At 46.4% G+C, this 17,406-nt stretch overlaps 1 protein-coding gene across 8 annotated transcripts in view; it reads right to left on the minus strand.

Moving 5' to 3' along the window:
- The window catches only part of LOC117396909 (spectrin alpha chain, non-erythrocytic 1), a 36,494-nt gene that overhangs the window by 7,777 nt on the left and 11,311 nt on the right, over positions 1 to 17,406 (minus strand). For 2 of the 8 annotated variants that reach the window (XM_033995233.3, XM_059005336.1), the window contains 34 exons: positions 17,234 to 17,388; positions 16,722 to 16,857; positions 16,344 to 16,445; positions 15,939 to 16,076; positions 15,694 to 15,804; positions 15,411 to 15,488; positions 14,915 to 15,070; positions 14,550 to 14,754; positions 14,169 to 14,350; positions 13,738 to 13,981; positions 13,338 to 13,460; positions 12,649 to 12,866; positions 12,156 to 12,248; positions 11,767 to 11,901; positions 11,387 to 11,535; positions 10,937 to 10,996; positions 9,610 to 9,808; positions 9,065 to 9,178; positions 8,871 to 8,906; positions 8,617 to 8,652; positions 7,224 to 7,271; positions 6,370 to 6,461; positions 6,004 to 6,148; positions 5,728 to 5,909; positions 5,465 to 5,564; positions 4,992 to 5,189; positions 4,350 to 4,496; positions 4,154 to 4,257; positions 3,657 to 3,819; positions 2,845 to 2,859; positions 1,515 to 1,646; positions 1,177 to 1,314; positions 739 to 843; positions 374 to 582 (listed from right to left, as the gene is read on the minus strand). In XM_033995233.3, the coding sequence (XP_033851124.1) occupies positions 374 to 582; positions 739 to 843; positions 1,177 to 1,314; positions 1,515 to 1,646; positions 2,845 to 2,859; positions 3,657 to 3,819; positions 4,154 to 4,257; positions 4,350 to 4,496; positions 4,992 to 5,189; positions 5,465 to 5,564; positions 5,728 to 5,909; positions 6,004 to 6,148; positions 6,370 to 6,461; positions 7,224 to 7,271; positions 8,617 to 8,652; positions 8,871 to 8,906; positions 9,065 to 9,178; positions 9,610 to 9,808; positions 10,937 to 10,996; positions 11,387 to 11,535; positions 11,767 to 11,901; positions 12,156 to 12,248; positions 12,649 to 12,866; positions 13,338 to 13,460; positions 13,738 to 13,981; positions 14,169 to 14,350; positions 14,550 to 14,754; positions 14,915 to 15,070; positions 15,411 to 15,488; positions 15,694 to 15,804; positions 15,939 to 16,076; positions 16,344 to 16,445; positions 16,722 to 16,857; positions 17,234 to 17,388 (4,448 nt within the window). The remainder of the gene's footprint in view (positions 1 to 373; positions 583 to 738; positions 844 to 1,176; positions 1,315 to 1,514; positions 1,647 to 2,844; positions 2,860 to 3,656; positions 3,820 to 4,153; positions 4,258 to 4,349; positions 4,497 to 4,991; positions 5,190 to 5,464; positions 5,565 to 5,727; positions 5,910 to 6,003; positions 6,149 to 6,369; positions 6,462 to 7,223; positions 7,272 to 8,616; positions 8,653 to 8,870; positions 8,907 to 9,064; positions 9,179 to 9,609; positions 9,809 to 10,936; positions 10,997 to 11,386; positions 11,536 to 11,766; positions 11,902 to 12,155; positions 12,249 to 12,648; positions 12,867 to 13,337; positions 13,461 to 13,737; positions 13,982 to 14,168; positions 14,351 to 14,549; positions 14,755 to 14,914; positions 15,071 to 15,410; positions 15,489 to 15,693; positions 15,805 to 15,938; positions 16,077 to 16,343; positions 16,446 to 16,721; positions 16,858 to 17,233; positions 17,389 to 17,406) is intronic. The other 6 variants (XM_034927704.2, XM_034927702.2, XM_059005337.1 and 3 more) reach the window with 4 other exon arrangements.

Raw genomic sequence — 17,406 nt, forward strand, 5'->3', positions numbered from 1 at the left:
GCAGGGGGCGCCACAGAGCGGTCAGAGGATTCTACAGGTCACCTTTTCACATTCAAACTCAAGGGCAAAGGGCTCCCTAAAATTACTCTTCTGGAACTTTATTGGAGCTTCTTAAAATGTATACCGCAGAGTCAGAATCTGACTAAATGAAATCAATAGGTAGCCCTAGGTATTGATCACATAGTATGCAGTGTATCATTTTCTGAGGGGGAAAACACACTCCTGCAAAACTATAACACAAATTGCCTCTTTGGCTAACAGTCTAACCAACAGGGGGCTCCAGAAAGCCTAGAAGAAGCAGCCACTGATCCTATCCAGTGCGGGTGCAGTAGGAGAGGCGCCCAGCTCTGCAGCAGCAGCAGCGCAGACCTACTTGATCCAAGACTCCTCATCGTCCAGGTCCCTGAAGAACTGGTGCAGGCGGTGAGACTCGTTCAGCTTGGAGCGTCGGCCGCCGGCCATGCTCTTGATCTTGGCGAATCGGCTGTTGACGGCGTCGCGCTTGTCCTTCACCTGGGTGGTGTCGAAGGCACTGCTGGTCATCAGGCTGTCTGCCTGCCCGTTCAGGTCTTTGAGACGATCCTGGAGAGAGAGGGAGGACACACGTCAGCATGGGCTTCACTGAACCTAGAGTATAAAACGCTAAAAAAAGTAACACCCACACCAGACAGCATTTAATTTAATTGTGACTATCCTGGGCCTTAAAAAGGAGACAAATACAAAAATTGTATATGTTACCTCATGGGCAGAGATGTCTGCCTCCAGCAGCTGGTGTTTCTTCAGAAGGTTGTTGACAGAGGCCAGGTCCTTCCCATAATCCTCAGAGGCGAGGAGGGCATCGACCTGCGAGAGAAGAGAAAGGGGTAAAACACAGGCAGCACAGCTGGGCACACGAAAACAAACAGGCTGGAAAGTGGCAGCGAGGGGCTTGCTGTCCTACCAGCGCACCTCACACCAGGATATATTCCACACGGCGAAACCTGCACCGTCACGGCATCCCCGTGCCAGTGCTCGTCAACCTCATGCCTTTCACGTGGATGCACCGTTACAAAAACGCCACCATCAAAACGTGCCTGCCAGGGGGCAGGGTGTGGTTTGAGATGCCAGTCCCAGCCCGCCCTCCCTCTAAACAAACTCTTACTGACGCTGCAGTGGCTCAGAAGGGCAGGGGCTCACCTCGGACAGCCAGAAGTCAAAGTCCTTGATGCCGGTGTTGAAGTTCTGCTGTTTGTTGGCCTCCTTCAGTTTCTGGCTCTTTTCAGCCGATTTCTGAACCAGGAACTGCCACTGGTCATCCAGAGTGCTCAGACGAGACTAACGAGAGCAGAGAAAAAAATAAAATGAAAAACAGGACCGGAAGCATTATTCCATTGTTTCCTCTTCAGGATTCCGATCCCTTTCATCTTCACCCGTACAATACTTGATCACAGTCTATCTGAATTATTCACAAAACAAAATCACAGTATACTTTACATTGTGACAATTCTTTGTATTTTTTTTAGAATAATCTGTACCTTGACTGCGTCCTCGCTCCCAGCGCAGGCCCCTCTCTGGATCAGCGAGTTCCCCGTGTCGATGACCCCGCAGATCCGGTCCGCATTGGCGTGGAGCTCTGCCTCGAACGCCTGGTGCTTCTGGTGTTTGCTCTGGGGAGCCGGGAAGGGAGGGTTCAGCACATTACCACCCACAGCAACAGCACAGCCTCTCAAACCATTGTCTCAGCACTGGCACACACGAGCCAGGACACAACCCAGGCCATAGGCGCATGCTGGAGACCGAGAACTAACTTCCTATGACAAAGCGGTTACTAGAAAACTTTTAAAATATCTAGTTAAAACTGTATCCTGGGTAATTGCTACAAAACACATTAAAAGGCAGCCTAACCCAATGGAGATCAGATGTGTATTAAATCTATTGAAGTAAAAAACGCTGGGAGCATTAAACCTGATAAACCAATGGCTGCTAAACATCCGTGCCACGTGGCTACAACAGCTAAAACCTGTCAGCCCGTTAACGTGACGATTTACATGAGAACCAGGGCTGCCTGGAATTACAATTAAATGAATTCAAACTGTGTCACAATGGTTTGAGAGTCTGAACACAGACACTCTCGCACAACATATAAACCAGCAGACGAAGACACTGATCCGTGCCCTAGCACAGCCACAACTGACAGGACGATTCACATGAAGACTGTCCGAGACAGCCAGGATGAATAAAAAAAAAAAAAAAAAAACCTTAAAACAGCTTTTAAAGGTCATTCCACGCTTGAGGTTTTCAGGAGAAAAAACGGTGGACACAAAGTACAGATATTTTTTCAACATACATTGAAATTTCACAGGATAGGAGCTTGCAAACCTCATCCCAGCCCTAATTCTAAATAGGGCTGGCAAAATAGAGATTCGAAGCTGCAAAACTATTTGTGAAACTTCAATAATGCTCAAATATAGTATTCTTTGTGAACACCTAAAATAACGAAACTTGTTTTATAAAAATCTATACAACATCCCCCTGGAAAATCTCCCGTGTGGAAAGAGTTTAAAGCAAGATAGAAAAAATGAAATTCCAGCTGTTAAGACAAAACAAATACATAAAACCATACGAAAGCCACACCCAGCAACTTTAGTACCATTAACATGGCAACTACACAAGTAGCTAAAGTTTATAAAAAATTAAAAAAATAAAACAAAAGCAAGCACTCTATGTGAATGTGCAGATCGGCAGATGAAAACGGAAAAGATGGGAGAAAAAAAAAAAATTTCAACAAAAACTAAATGTGCCAAGACGAAGACAAAACACTGCTCAAGTGCTCCTATTGTTAGTGCAGTGACACTATTCACTTACCAGCAGTTTGGACAGCTAAAAACAGATATAGAAAGAAAAGATATTCAGTATTCATTCGGACAGATCTAGGAATCACAAGAGCTGGTAATAGTGCAGGAGAGTGTTACATCTGTATATAGTGACCGGGCAACACAAGGTGTTACTGTTCATTTAAAAGCTTAGCGCTTGGATACTGTGCATATGATCACTTAATGTAAACTGGTCTCGTCTGCTGAACGCAGGTTTGACAGTAGTTATAACTGGAAGGAGGATGATAACCTACAAGTTCAGATCAGAAATGTGCAGTCTTTGCAAAATTGACAGAAAAAAAAAAAAACAGCAATCCCAAATCAATCATATTCTTGCATGTCAAATATTCACATACAAGTTCTGAGATTTAGAAGGACTTTGCAGTCCAATAAAACTGATTAATTAAAAAAAAAAAAAAATGACCAAGTTTTACTGCAACAGCCGCTGGAGAAAGATTACAAAACATTTGAACGCGGCAGTGTCTTTGCAGAACAATCGTGAAGTGTGAATCGCTGTTCAACCAGGAGACGAAGGGCAGCAATCTTATTCAAGTGCTTTATAAAAAAAAAACTAATGTTTCAATATATCAGTAGCTACACAACCTCCACTAAGTGTGCCTGCTAGACATGTTAAACCGTGCAGACTGGCTGCTTCTGTACAGCAAGGGGTCAAGAACAAGTCATTCTTTTCTGATACTGGTGGCAACACTGCACACAGTAACAGAGCCTCAGCGTTCAACACTGCTGTGTTTCTAGCTGGAGAACGGGACTCTGTTTCCAGTGGTCTGCGCTGCCTCTCTCTACCTGGATGTTGGTGGGGTCTTTGTAGGACTCGTCCGTGGCAGTCTGCAGCTTCTCGCTGATCCACGCCTCGATCTCGTCCACGTCTCTGCTGAACTGCTGCAGGGTCTGCGATTCACCCAGCTTGGACCTCTTCTCGATCATCTGAGCCTTCAGTCGGCGCCACCTGCAGGGCGCAAAGGGAATTGGGATAAGCTTCCAGTGAGGCACGCTAGTCATGTCAATTACTGGAAATGCTAACTCCCCTATGCACAGCCGTTTGAGTCGTTACAGGTTTCACTGCAAGACTAAATCTCCAGACCTTAATGGTTGGTTTCACAAACACTAATTAGTAGAAATCATACCTAAAACATGTCCATGCAAATCAGGATCTTTGAAACCAGCTGTTGGAAGGACACCGGCCTTGGGTGTTTACAATGAAGCTTGTGTTAAACTCCCCCCATGCAAACCTGCACCCTGTAGAGGGTTTCAGTTTACTTTTCTATCCGCTGCAGACTCACCTGTCCAGGACCTCATTGCGTCGGTTGGCGATGTCTCCTTGGGCGTAATGATCGGCTGCAATCAGCTGGTCAGCGAAGGACTGCAGGGTTGCAATCTTTTCCTCCTGTTGGGCACGGGAAGAACAGAAACGGTTACTCGCGTTTGGGTGGTTTTGTTTTTGTTTGCAGAAAGCAGCCAGGGCTCTCCGGGACGGACCTGCACGTTGATGGCCTTGTCGAAGTCCTCGTGCTTCTTGATGAGCGCCTCTGTGCTGTCCAGGGAGTCTCCCTTATCATCGCTGGCCAGGAACGCCTCGCGGGCTGCCATCCAGCTCTCCGCCTGCTCGCAGTCCCGGCTGAACAGCTGCAGAGACAGACAATCGCACACAGGGCGGTCAGTGATGCGTGGCTCTGAGAGGGGCCACTATTGAAACACACACACACGTTTATAGTGTTTGAGGACTTTGTATCGATTTACTATACTATAATGAAAGTTGGGGGGGTTAAATAAATACTGACATTCAACATTTTCACATCATTTGTTTATGTTCTAAATACATCTTTAAATAATTTTGTCCTCAGAAGGCAGTTTTGCACTTTATGCGATTTCCAGGTATGGGATATAAGTCTGTAACAGTGTAGATATCCCTTAAACTATTATAACTTTGCAAAAAAAAAAAAAAAAAATCTTCTTTGCAATTTCCCTTGCAGGTTAAAGCAAGCAGACCTTATTTTTACCTGCAGATGCCCCGAATCTAAAACACTGCTTCAATCTCTTTCGATACTGTTTGTAACAGATGTAAACATATCTCTGTTTCAGCAGCGAGAGAGCCACCCCTTCTCTGTCCCCTTCAGGTACCTGCAGCTCCAGGCACTGATCCAGCATCATCCTGCGCTGCACCCAGGCCTTCTCCAGGTCTGCGCGCTCCCGGTCCAGGATCTGCAGCTTCTCCTTGATATCGGGGCTGGCGAAGTGACCCCGCGCCAGCAGCTGCTGCCCAAACTGCTCGAACGCCTGGAAGGTGCCGGCCCTGGCATCGATCTCCGTGCGGTGCTCCTGATCAAAACACAGCAGAGACGATGGGTTAGAGTCTGGGACAACTACTCAGATCTGCACATTGTAAAACAACTGTATAGCTGTATTTAAATGGGCCTGTTCACAGAACTTTAAAAAGCCTGTTTTAATTAGTTTGTTGTTCGTGAAACTGTTTTAAAAAGAGGGTTTATTAGTTTTTAAAGTCCTTCAAGTAACATTCCTTAAAAAGCTCAATATTGTTTTAGACAAAATCCTTTCTGTGTGTTTCCCCCAGTTTCACAAGTACCCCGGTTTACCTGGTGTCTCTCCAGCAGAGCTTCAGCCCCAGTCACGTCCTTCGCTAGCTCATCCGAGGAGACGAGACCTCGTATTCCGTTAATCCAGGACATCAGGTCCCTAGGGGAGAAAGCAGGACAGTCCGCATCAGACAACTTCACTGGGTCGGTATTATGAAAAAATCTGCCTGCAATACCCAAACACTTGTGCACGGCTAGAACCGTTACTAGGCTTATGCAGCGCTCTCTCTATTTCACAATCTGAAATAGTCTGTTTGCTGTACCTGAAGTCGCTGAGGAAGCGCTGCAGGTCGTGAGAGTCTCCGAGCTTGTCCTTGCGCTGGTCCGCGCGGCCCACCAGGCTGTTCCAGGCCTGGTTCAGCTCAGTACACTTCTCCTGGATGTCATCCACTGCCTCGGGGTGAGACTGGATGAGACGGTCCGCAGTCTCACCCAGGGAATTCACCTGCACGCATCGCACAGACAGAGGCAGGGTCAGCCACTCACCGTACTGCGGCTATCCACTCTAATGTCTTGCATATGTATCATCCGGCTCTTACCTTGTCTCCCAAGGCCGCCAGGTCTCTCTCAAAGCCCTCGTGTTTGCGCTGCAGGGCTTGCACGCTGGCCAGGTCGTGGCCGTAGTTATCTGTGTTCAAAGCCTGGTTCTTCTCCTCAATCCATTCCTTGGTCTCATCGGCGTCCCTGAAATGAGAGAGCAGGTTTAGTACACATATCACCGCTTTCTACAGTACTTTTAAATATAGCTGTGTTAAATCAAATCAGTGACATGTGGGCACACGCTTCTGCCAACATGCGGATTGGCCTAGCCTCCTCCAACCTAATGTTGCACAACGATACATACAGTTAAAGCAAGCTGTTGGCTCTGCAAGGGGACAGAGTTCCCTCCTGTGCTGCTTCCTTACCTGTGGAATCTCTGCACCTCGTGGGCACTGCCCAGCAGATTGCTCCTCTCCTCTGCCAGCTGCTGCAGGGACCGCCAGCGCTCGTTCAGCTCCTGCACGGTGGGGGCAAGACAAAAAGTCAAACTGTGCAGCCAGCACCATGGGCACTACTCCCCAAAACTCCCTTCTAGAACTCACTGCAATAGCTCAGAACAGTTAATATTCAGATCACACAGCTTTTCTTAAATTAAATCAGCTGATAAGGGACTAGGGTGAGCAGTAGTTGCACTACAGGGTATATGAAAGACGCAATAGTGAAGAGATGCCAATGCTGATACACAGTTTCCCCTTGTTATAAGGGAGCAGATCCTCAAGAGGGTTATGGCCGACTATTTAATGTCGTCCTTTATTAATCCAATCTAAAACGTGAGCGGACAGAAGCATATTTACATGCCAATGTCTGCTACATTAGAATTATAAATAAGAAAATACATAAATAAATAGGCAGGACATTTACAAAAAGACGTAGAAAACAGACACAGAATTTTGTCAGCCGAGGAATTTGCCGACGAGGAGAGGCTACAATGACGATGGAGGTGCGTAACAGGGAACAGCACAGAGCGTTTCATATGTTAATCTGAAAAGGAGGGATTTCGTGTGAATGAGGGACTTGCACTGGAGTCAGAAGTGCACACAACTGCTACAGGAGCGGGGCTTTAAAACTAAGGACACACCAATGAACAGAAACAGGTTTACATATATATAAAACACAAAGCACAGCTCTGTTTGGGAGCATGGGTGTGGGTTAGTCTTCATGAGGAAACGAGGAACAAGGGGGCCAGTGAACATAGACAGGGTCTGTGTCGAAGTCTTACCTTGATAGCATTAAAGTTAGCCACCGACTGTACCGCCATGCGTACAGACTATATTGAGAATAATAAAAAGAACAGGAAGAGGAGGGGAAAAAAAAAAAAAAAAAAACCAGTCAACAAGAGGATTCACCAGGTTAGTACAAATAAATCCAGGTACCTTTGGGAGAAAAAAATAAATAAATAATCCATCCCCGAAGTTAATAACCCGCTCCACCCAAAGAACTCAACAGCATGCAATAAAGAAGATCAATCTGGATAGGATCTAGTTTGTGCGCACACTAGAGTTTGGATACCTTGGAGGGGGAGATTCAACCATAAAGGGGGCTCAAACTAGACAAAATATCCTTTTAAAAAGAAGCTGTTTAATACAAAGGGTTTCCAAGCACCCTGTATTAAACTCCTGGCTCAAATGACAAATGTATACGTTCTTCAGGAGTCTTCTTGACAGCAAAACATGTGGCACTACCCTGTGTACTGGCTTACTGTACAACCTGTTTCTCTATGGGAGTCGGAGCCTTGTGTCATAAGGAAAGGCGTTCATTAGGATACAGATACAACATTAAATGTGTTTCCAAGGATCCAAACCTAGTAAGCCACAAAAAACAATCCTGCATGTTTTTCATTGTATTCACTGGAGAATTGTGTAATGGGTTAGATGGAAGGGTGCAGAGAAAGAAAGAGAGAGAGAGAGAGAGAGAGAGAGAGGTTTAAAAAGTGCAAGAAAACTATATAAAGCCATAGAAAGAGAGAGGCTCCCAGTTCCATTGCAGCTGCAGCAAGAAGGCAGCCTGGTGATGAGCTGTTCAAAGGACGGATTAAAATAAAAACATTGAAATGTTTATATAGTAATTGAATTTCTTTATAATAATCCAATTGGTTTGTGAATAAGATTAGTTATTGATTTTATATATAATCCAGCATATTATATATTTGACATTTTTAATGAACAAAAATAAGAAATAAAAAAGAACAATGTATATTTGTAATTGTACAAGAAATTCAAAAACTGACCCTTGTGTGCCTGATAAATTCATTGACACTGATTAAGAGCCTTAATCCCAGGGGCTACTGAAATCACTAACAGACTGAATCTTAGACCAGCAACAGAGCCGGGTTTTTAACCCATGACATCCCAGACTATTACTCCCATGGTCTACATTTCTTGAAATGGGTCTCTAGCAGACCAAGACGTTTTAGTTGTGATCAACGTTCTAGTTCCACCCCTAGGGAAGGCACAGCACTCTCGTCCCTGCGGGACAGGCTGCATGTAGAGGGACATGCATGACTTGGATGAGAGCTGGGTTGCAGTGCAGTGGTATGGAGGAACGGGATGCTGAAGTTGGTTTATTATTGGGGTTTCCCAGTGCTGTGAGGGTGAAGGACCGGACCAACTTACCTTCCAGGGAGAAGTGTTTTTAGAGTCGGCTTCATCCTGTAATTAAAATTAGCAGCATTACTGTATTACATTTAAAATGCTCTGCAAAACACCATTAGCAAAATATCAATAAACAGTGAATGTTCTAAAATCAGTTTAATATCCTAAAATAAATACAAATAGTACCGTTTACATTAAATACAAAATGTTTTATTTGATCTACAAAAGATCAGTTTTAGATCGGAATACAAAAGTAATATGAAAGCAAGTCCTACCTGCGAGACTCCAGGTGCGGAACCCAACATAACCTGCTGTAGGGAGAAAACAGCACGTTTAAAAAACACACCAGCTTCCCTCGAAGCAGTTCAAAACCCTCCTTGCCTAATACGCCGCCACCCGACAGACTAGCCAGAGCCACTGCCCCCACGTTTGTTACAGTCCAGAGTGCTTTTGCTAGAAAGCCCCATACCTGTGTCTGAGCCAATGCTACCTCTGGAGCTTCCTCTGTCATCAGCCCCTCGGACTCCAGCTCATTGGCCACCTTGTTGATGTCCCTCAGCCGGGATTCATTAGCTTTGAGATCCTGCAGAAAGAAAGAGGGGGGGGGGGGGGGGGGGGTTTGATGCTTAACCTCATGCCTTTCCCACTATGCATCTTTCATTGTTGATATAGAAATACTGATTAAGGAGAATACATTACTAGAAAGAAATGCATGTGTACATTTCCTGCACCATGTGTAAACCTGGGGCACACACAGAGCGCTTCTTCATTGCAAGGCTGCCCTTTAGACTGCAGAGCCAGTTATAAGCCGGTGTGGTCGTGTCTTCCACTTGCCCTGTAATTTCACTAGCACTTGCATTCTTCTTGTATGGCAGAACACAGGATAGGAAAACTACAAGAAACTTAAGTCAAGTCCAGCAAGTGCCATCTTCAGCACACTTTGTACTGGAAGCACTAGCTGACGTTGTTGTCACTTAGGCTGCTTGACTCATTTTGAAGTTCCGGACGTTTTACCTTCTGGAAGTCGTCGAATTTCTTCTGCAGGACCTCCACCTGCTCCAGGTCGGACCCCATCTCCTCGTTGGTGAGCGTCCCCTCCTTCTCGTTGATCCACTGCTGCAGCTCGCTGGCTTCGCGGAACAGCATGAACTTCTTGCAGCTCTTCTCCAGCATGTCCTTGCGCTTCTCTCCCATCTCCAGCAGGGAGCCGTACCTGGGTTAGGTTAGCGTACACAGGCAATCAGCACTCGCTCCAAGAGACAGAGATCAGACACAAAGACCTTCATAAACATGCATGCTCATTTCCAGAAAGGAGACTCAGACCCTCCTGTCCCCATGCTGGGGAGGAGGGGGGAGGCCTTTGAGATGTTCTTTCCAAAGAACACGGGGATGAGAGTAAAGCATTGCAAAATAAAAAGGCTCAGAGAATCTGGGGCACACAGACACCCAACATTTATACGGTTAGTTCCGATTGCAAAATGAAGACAAAAAGGTGTAGCACCTGGGGTATTTCTAGGGCAGGGTAAATCTTAAAAGAACACCAAATAAAAATATCAAATCCAATATTAAATCTAGACTCTCATCCTTACAAGAAAAGTTAAATTCCCCTACATGTTTAGGTTTGGGAAAGTAAAGACCATTGTATACAAAATATAGATGGATGTATATTTGTATTACCCTCCCCCCCCCCCCAAAAAAAAAGTGCTCCCAAAACACAAGACAGTAACATTCAGCACAGGATCAGCTACACGACCACCAATATACAACACAAACTACAAAACAAATCCAGGCAATGGATGAATGAATGACAATGAAGATGGGGGAAAAATATCTGGTTCCATTTCATGGGAGATGTACAGAGTTTAAGGTAAACCACATGACAATTCACACGAACTGCAAACGCATCCATTAAACCCTACCGATTCACAGCCATTCGGTCATAATAGCAGCTTAGCAACATCCCTTTTAAATTTAAACTTTGCTTTCTAGAGTTTAGATTCAGTGAAGCTGGACACATTGCTCAGTACTCGTGTTATGGACTGTTTTTAGTAATAGTAGTACAAACATGCATGCACACAAACACCCACATAACAAACACAAGCCCCTCCTTTATTTAACAGGATGCTTGCTAATTAATTCATACCCCCATAAAATGTGTAAAAAGACACAGACACAAAACACACACACACAGGTGAGCAGTGGATTGCTTCTATCCGGTTCTCAATAGAAGCAGCTGTGAAATGTTCCTAATGGAGAATGCAGGAGAGAAGGGAGGGCATGAGCCGAGAGATCGTGTCAGAGAGACCCTGCACGACGTGAGAAACGATCAGGCCCTACTCACAGTTCCTCCACCTGTTTCATACGGAGGGAAACGCTGCCGGCCTCCTTAGTAACCAGAGCCCTGCACAGACAGACAGTAGAGGGAGGCACACCAAAGGCATGCAGATGTTAGTTGTTAAAAACGAATCATTAGAAGCCGAGGTCAGGAAATCAAGGCAGGTTAGCTGTGCAGTAGAGGCAAGAGACGCCACATTACTGCAGCTGTGCACAGGTTAGGTTAGTTAAAGAGTGAGAAAACACAGGTTGAAGTAAAAGTGCGAAACGATTCAGAAAATGCAGACAAACCAAGAAACTTTGAATGCTACACATATATATGCAGACAAACCAAGGGTTCATTCAAATTAATACTACATTTAAAATACGAATAAGCTGGTACTGCAGCACTACAAGTATACTGATTTTATACCAGCACTGGAGCAACAAAGCAATGCATTCGATGTGCTTCTCTTACTGGCTGTCGATCTGCTCCTGCCGCACGGAGATGCTGCCCTGCTCCTCCAGCAGGTTCTCCCGGGAGGCGGACTGGGTCGGGTCCAGCTTCTTCACATAGGCAGCAGGAACGAAGCCCTGGCGGTCGTTCACCTCCACCTTCCACCAGTCCTGCAGCAGACAGACAAGCAAGACGTCAACCAGCAATAAGGGAGGCAGAGACTGCCAGGATATCTACTCGACAGGGTTGGTGAAATTAATAAGATGGGTATGCCTCTGGTCTGACAGTCAGGGACGGGAGGGGAATAAAAACACAAGCAAACCAGATACACAATAATGTGAAGTGCGACACTACTGGCGTCGGGAGTGGATAAATCGGTGCTTGAACATCGTTGGCTGTACCTTGTTGGTGCTGTTGAGCAGAGTCAGGATGTCTCCCTTCTTCATGGTGACTTCGCGAGGGCTCTTCTCCTGGTAATCATACAGAGCCAGGACCAGCTCCTTGCCAGTCTCGTCATCCGTGGGGGCCACTTGTTGCTGTAACCGTGGAGAAAGAGAACATGCATGGCCTTATTGGTATTGATAAAACAGGTTAGCTCTGGAATACAGATTTCCCTTTTGTTAATGTCCGTCTGCAGTATGGATCAAGCAACACAGACAAGCCTAGAGTGAAAACGATGCAAAAAGAACAGTGCTCAATCCCAACGAGGCGACTCTGCACTCCTTGTATAGGTTTATGCTCAGAGACAAAGGCTGATGTAACAGGTATAATACTGAACCCTTGCGCTTACCCTGCAAGACTGTGCCTGCTCTCTCAGGGCTTGAATGCTGCTTCCATAAGCGCTCAGATCAGACATCAGGGCTTCGTGCTTCTTCAACAGAGCCTAGAAAGCAGAACAAAAAGTTAACCACCAAGACCTTCAAGATGGTCCATCTTACTTCCGAGTTTAATAAGACACACCTGAGCTTGTTACCTATACAATGTGGCTAATCAAGCTCGTAGTAAAACGGCTATGCAATCGGAGTCTTATTTCCATCGCTGTACCAGATGGAAACCTAACATTTAAAATTAGCTTCACCGTTTTATATAACATATAGCTAAATAAAAATACTATAGAAGATACAATTGGATCTGAACCGACTCAGAGAGGCCAGCCAGCCAGCCAGACAGCCCTCTCATAGTAAAGCTACCCTGCCCTTGCATGGAGTGGCTATACAGTCTAATCTCATCTGCCTTCGTGTGGTGGACATGCAGCCTATCTCGGCATCATCTCCAGCACTCGCCTCTGCAGAGTCCTCATCCTTGCCGTAGTCCGGGCTGCCCACGATGGGCTCCTTCTCCCTCATCCAGGACTCGGCCTCGTTGGCGTCCGCAAAGTACTGCTGAGCCTGCAGGGAGTCCTCCAGGTCCTGTCGGCGCTGGGACGCCTTCCCCTTCAGGGTCTCCCAGCGGCTGTTCAGCTCGCTCAGCTTCACCTTCACCTCGTCCCCGGCAAAGTGTCCTGGAAACCAGGGCAGAGATGGAGACAGACAGTCAGGGGACAATAAAGTGCCTGCAGGAGGCCGCACCAATTAATATATTACACCCTGTCCAGTTCAATGAGTGATCAATGGGTGTATTACAGGGATGAAATAAGACTACTGCATAGCAGATTCACCCATTACAGGTTTTTGAAGTTGAGCTTGATTAGCTACAGTTTATAGGCAACAAGCTCAGGTGTCTTACTAAACTCATTGTAAAAAAGAAGGAATGGATCAAACTGCTATGCAATGGGAGTCTTATTTCCACCCCCCTTGTATTTTCTCTGTTATACCAAGTAAAGCACATCCTTTACAGTTTTTGACTCATTTTATTTATTAGGAAATGATTAACAGTAGTCCATTTTCACTGGTGATGTTAATGATCTTGCACGATGATCTGTGCGCAGGCTTGTCTGCGTGTGTGCGTGCATTTAAAGGTTATGTGCACTTACCCTCCTCGACCATGGCCTGCCCCTTCTGGGAGACGGCTTTGATCCGAGGCTCGTGTCCGGCGATCTCAGCCTGCAGAGCCTGGTGCTTCTTCAGAAGATTCTGGACACCAATGAGATCTTTGCCTGAAAAAAAAAAAAATAGTAATACATTTCAAAAGTAGGTCACCTGTGCCCTTGCTGTACCGTGGCTCTGACATTTTGCCTACTGCAAAGGGCTGACAAGTCTAACAGTATAGAAACTAGCAGGAACACACAATCACAGGAAGGAAGCGTTAAATCCTTGCCAGGAACAGTTTCTTTGCTAGTTTTAATACAGATACTTTGAATTCCACTATAAAAAAAGACTGCCCACATTGTGCTATAGCAAGGCAGTCCTAAGGGAGTCGTGCACAACACTGACCCCTGTTGGTGGAGGCTGCGATGGGCTCCTTCTCTCTGATCCAGGTCTCCTCGTCCTCCACGTCTCTGAAGAGCTGCTGCAGCCGCAGGGAGTCGGACAGCTTCTGCTTGCGGGCCACCATGGGGTCCTTCAGGGCCTCGTAGCGAGTCATCAGCGCCTCCTGCTTCTTACGGATGTTGTCAACGTCAAAGTGGCCGGCCTCCTGGAACTGTCGGGCCTGGATGGTGATGCCGTCAATACGGTCCTAAAAAAACAAAAACAAACACAAACTGGATTCAGACAGACTCAATAATCTTGATCTAAAAGAATGCCCTTAGCAAGTTTCATCACAAAATCGGCCACACAGTTCTCTACATGTTAATGTAAAACACACATAACTTCCTCTCCGAATGAGGGAATTCATCATGTGGTTGAAGGCAGCAGCTCCTTACCTGGTGAGCGGCGATGTCAGCCTCCAGCAGAGCGTGCTTCTTCTGCAGGTTCTGCACGCTGGTCAGGTCCTTCCCGTAGTCATCGGAGGACAGGTGCCCTTCCACCTCGTACAGCCACAGCTCGATGTCCTCCACGTTGCGGTTGAACTGCTGCTGCTGGTTGGCCTCACGCAGCTTAATACCTGAACGACGGGGGTTAAAAAATACCAGCATGGGGGGTTACAAAGGAAGTCAAACCGAGATCGTTCGATAACACCCATCCCTTGGTCTTTAAATCTGACCCTTCCCGAAATGCCTTCAGTTTCTTGCGGAGCTAAATTACTGGTCTCAGGATCTGGTGTCAAACCTTCCCTGTCTCCCTACCAGGACCCATGGGCTCACCTTTGAACTCCGTAGCCTCCAGCAGTCTCTTCCAGAGGGAGCCGACCTCATCCATGCGCTCGGACACCTCTTCCGCGGCGTAGTGCTTGTCATTCAAGAGCTCCTGGCCCGCCTTCTGGAGGGCGTCGATGCGACTCTGATTGGCCGAGAGCTCAGCCTCGAAGGCCTGGTGTTTCTGCACTTTGCCTTGGAGGTTAGATGGGTCCTAAAGAAAATAAAAATAAAATCAAAGCACTGGTAAGTATAAACTGGCAAGTGGTCAGGAAGGACAAACACTCAGTTCAGATAGGATATGTGGTTAACGTAAACGGGGTCTCTACCCTTTCTATCTTTTGAAATGGAAACGAGAGACAACGGGTCCTTACCTTGTAAGCCTCGTCGGAGGCGGTTTTCATTTTCTCGTTGATCCAGCTCTTGAGCTCGTCTGAGTCCCGGAAGAACTGCTGCAGATGGAAGGAGTCCTCGAGAGCAGCGCGGCGGTGCTGGGCTCGCTCATGCAGGGCATTGCGACGGCTCAGCAGCTGCACAAAGAAAGGAAAAGAACGAAACAAATCAGCTTCATTCACACTTTGCTGGCTGCAACTATATTACTTACCAAGGACTAAAACATAAACTTACATGCAATAGAGAAACACAGAATAAATACCGTCTGTTTTAAAACAGTTTGTGTGAACTCTATGGAGTTGCCCTGCCATCACTTTGAAAAAATACATATGTGCAATATCAAATAGTTATAGGATAGGAAACTTAATGTGGTACAATTGTGCACACAATGACTGAAGGGGATATAAAAACACAAAAGCTTTCTAAAGGCGCACAGCATTTTAATGTAGACATTAAAAGTATTTGTTGAATACTTACAGCATCTCTGCGAGTAGCAACATCTTCCTTTGCGTAGTGGTTATTCTGAATTAGTTTGGTGGCAAATTCATCCAGCGCCTAAGAATGGAATAAAAACGTGTCAATTCTTGTACGGGGTCAAAGCCACACGGAAATTGAAACCGTATGCAATTACTGATTTCATAAAACCAAGCACTAACCTCAATAACTGAGCCCCCAGTAATAGTGTCACCTGGGTTAATCAGATACAGATATAAAAACTACCTCCTGGAGGAATTAGGAAAGCAATTCGAAGTTCTCTCACCGTGATCTTCTCCTCCTGGGCGCTGAGCGACTTCTCGAAATCCTCGTGTTTCTTCAGCAGCGCCTCCACGCTGTCCAGAGAGTCACCCAGGTCCTCGTTCAGCAGGAAAGCCTGGGGGGGGGGGGGGGGGGGGGGGTAATATATTAACCAACGACGTACTTAAATACTGTATGTAAAAATGAACATAAATCTAAATATGTATTCAGTAAAGGCTCATTTACAGAGTGTTTTTAAAACGAAGGTACCTCCTGCTTGCTCATCCAGTTGTCCACCTGTTCTGTGTCCCTGTAGAAGAGCTGCAGGTCCATGCACTGCTCGTACTGCTGCCTGCGCAGCTCCCACAGCTCCAGCAGGGAGGACCTCTCCTCCTCCAGCACACGCAGCTGCAGAGAGACAGGCACACACAGTGATCCAACACCGGCAAAATCAAGCACGAACCAAAGAATTTACTCAGGTATTGGAAGAGAAAAATATTAAAACAAAACATGACATTTACCAATGTAAAATAATTAGACAATTGTTTCTGCAAGTGTGCACCAACTCAGGCACTAGCCAGAATATTGATCTGCTTCACTCAAGAACAAACCAGTTGCTGGAAGGAGGTCGGGCTGTGCATTTGTTTCATGCCACTGATCTGCTGGCTGGCTCACCTTCTCTCGGACCTCGTCAGAGGCATAGTGTCCCGTAGAGAGGAGGGCCTGGCCGGCTTCGTCTGTGGACTTGAAGCTGTCTTCATGGGCATCGATCTCTCCCTGCAGAGAATACAGAGGCTTCATAAAAAACAAACCATCTAAAAACCAAGGGACTAGCTGTTATTTAATTAAATCAATAATTAACACCTGATGAAAGCCAACCGATTTAGCAGGTCCAGGAAATAAAAGCTGCTTCTGCTATGTGTGGAGTCTTTCAGTTTTTAGAACATGTGCTTTGAACGTTTTAGAATGCTGTGTCACTGACATTCCGAGTGCGACACGCAGCTGCTAACGGGCTGCAATGGGGATGTGACTTCGTTACCCCTCCTCCAGTACCTTGTGCTCCTGGTGCCGGTCCAGCAAGGCTTCGGCTCCGGCCACATCGTTGGCCAGCTCGTCAGCGTTGATGAGAGCCTTCATCTCCGTCACCCAGCTGGTGAGGTCGCGGAAGTCAGCCAGGAAACGCTGCAGCCTGAGAACAGAGAGAGAGAGAGAGAGAGAGAGAGAGAGAGAGAGAGAGAGAGAGAGAGAGTCACGCGGGATTCACAAGCTGTGCAGGTCCTTTATGATAAAAAAGATTTTAATATACTATCCACCCTTCCTGAGCATTATCATTTATTGTACAGGTCACTATTTAAAAATACGTTACTACAAAAGTGAATATAAAAACTGTGCTTTCTCATCTGTGACCATTTGTATCGCACGCAATGTCAAACCTATACAAATTTGCAGGATACTCCCCCAATCCCCACTGACAAGACGTAAGCTGTGCTTGCAAAGCTCAATTAGCAGCTCTTGTAAAAGGACCGGCCCCAGCTTAGGGAGGGGCTGCCACAGCTCTGCCTCACCTGTAGGAGTCATTGAGGCGGGCGTGTCTCTCAGCGGCCAGGGTGCGGATTTGCTCCCAGTTGGTGATGAGCTCGTCCCGTTTCAAGTGGATCTGGGTCGCGTTCTGCGGGTGGGTCTGCTGCAGCCGGTCAGCCTCGCCGCCGAGAGTATTCACCTGCAGGGACAAGAGTAA

The sequence above is a fragment of the Acipenser ruthenus genome, chromosome 31 (assembly GCF_902713425.1).
Source record: "Acipenser ruthenus chromosome 31, fAciRut3.2 maternal haplotype, whole genome shotgun sequence".
NCBI classification, from domain to species: Eukaryota; Metazoa; Chordata; class Actinopteri; order Acipenseriformes; family Acipenseridae; genus Acipenser; species Acipenser ruthenus.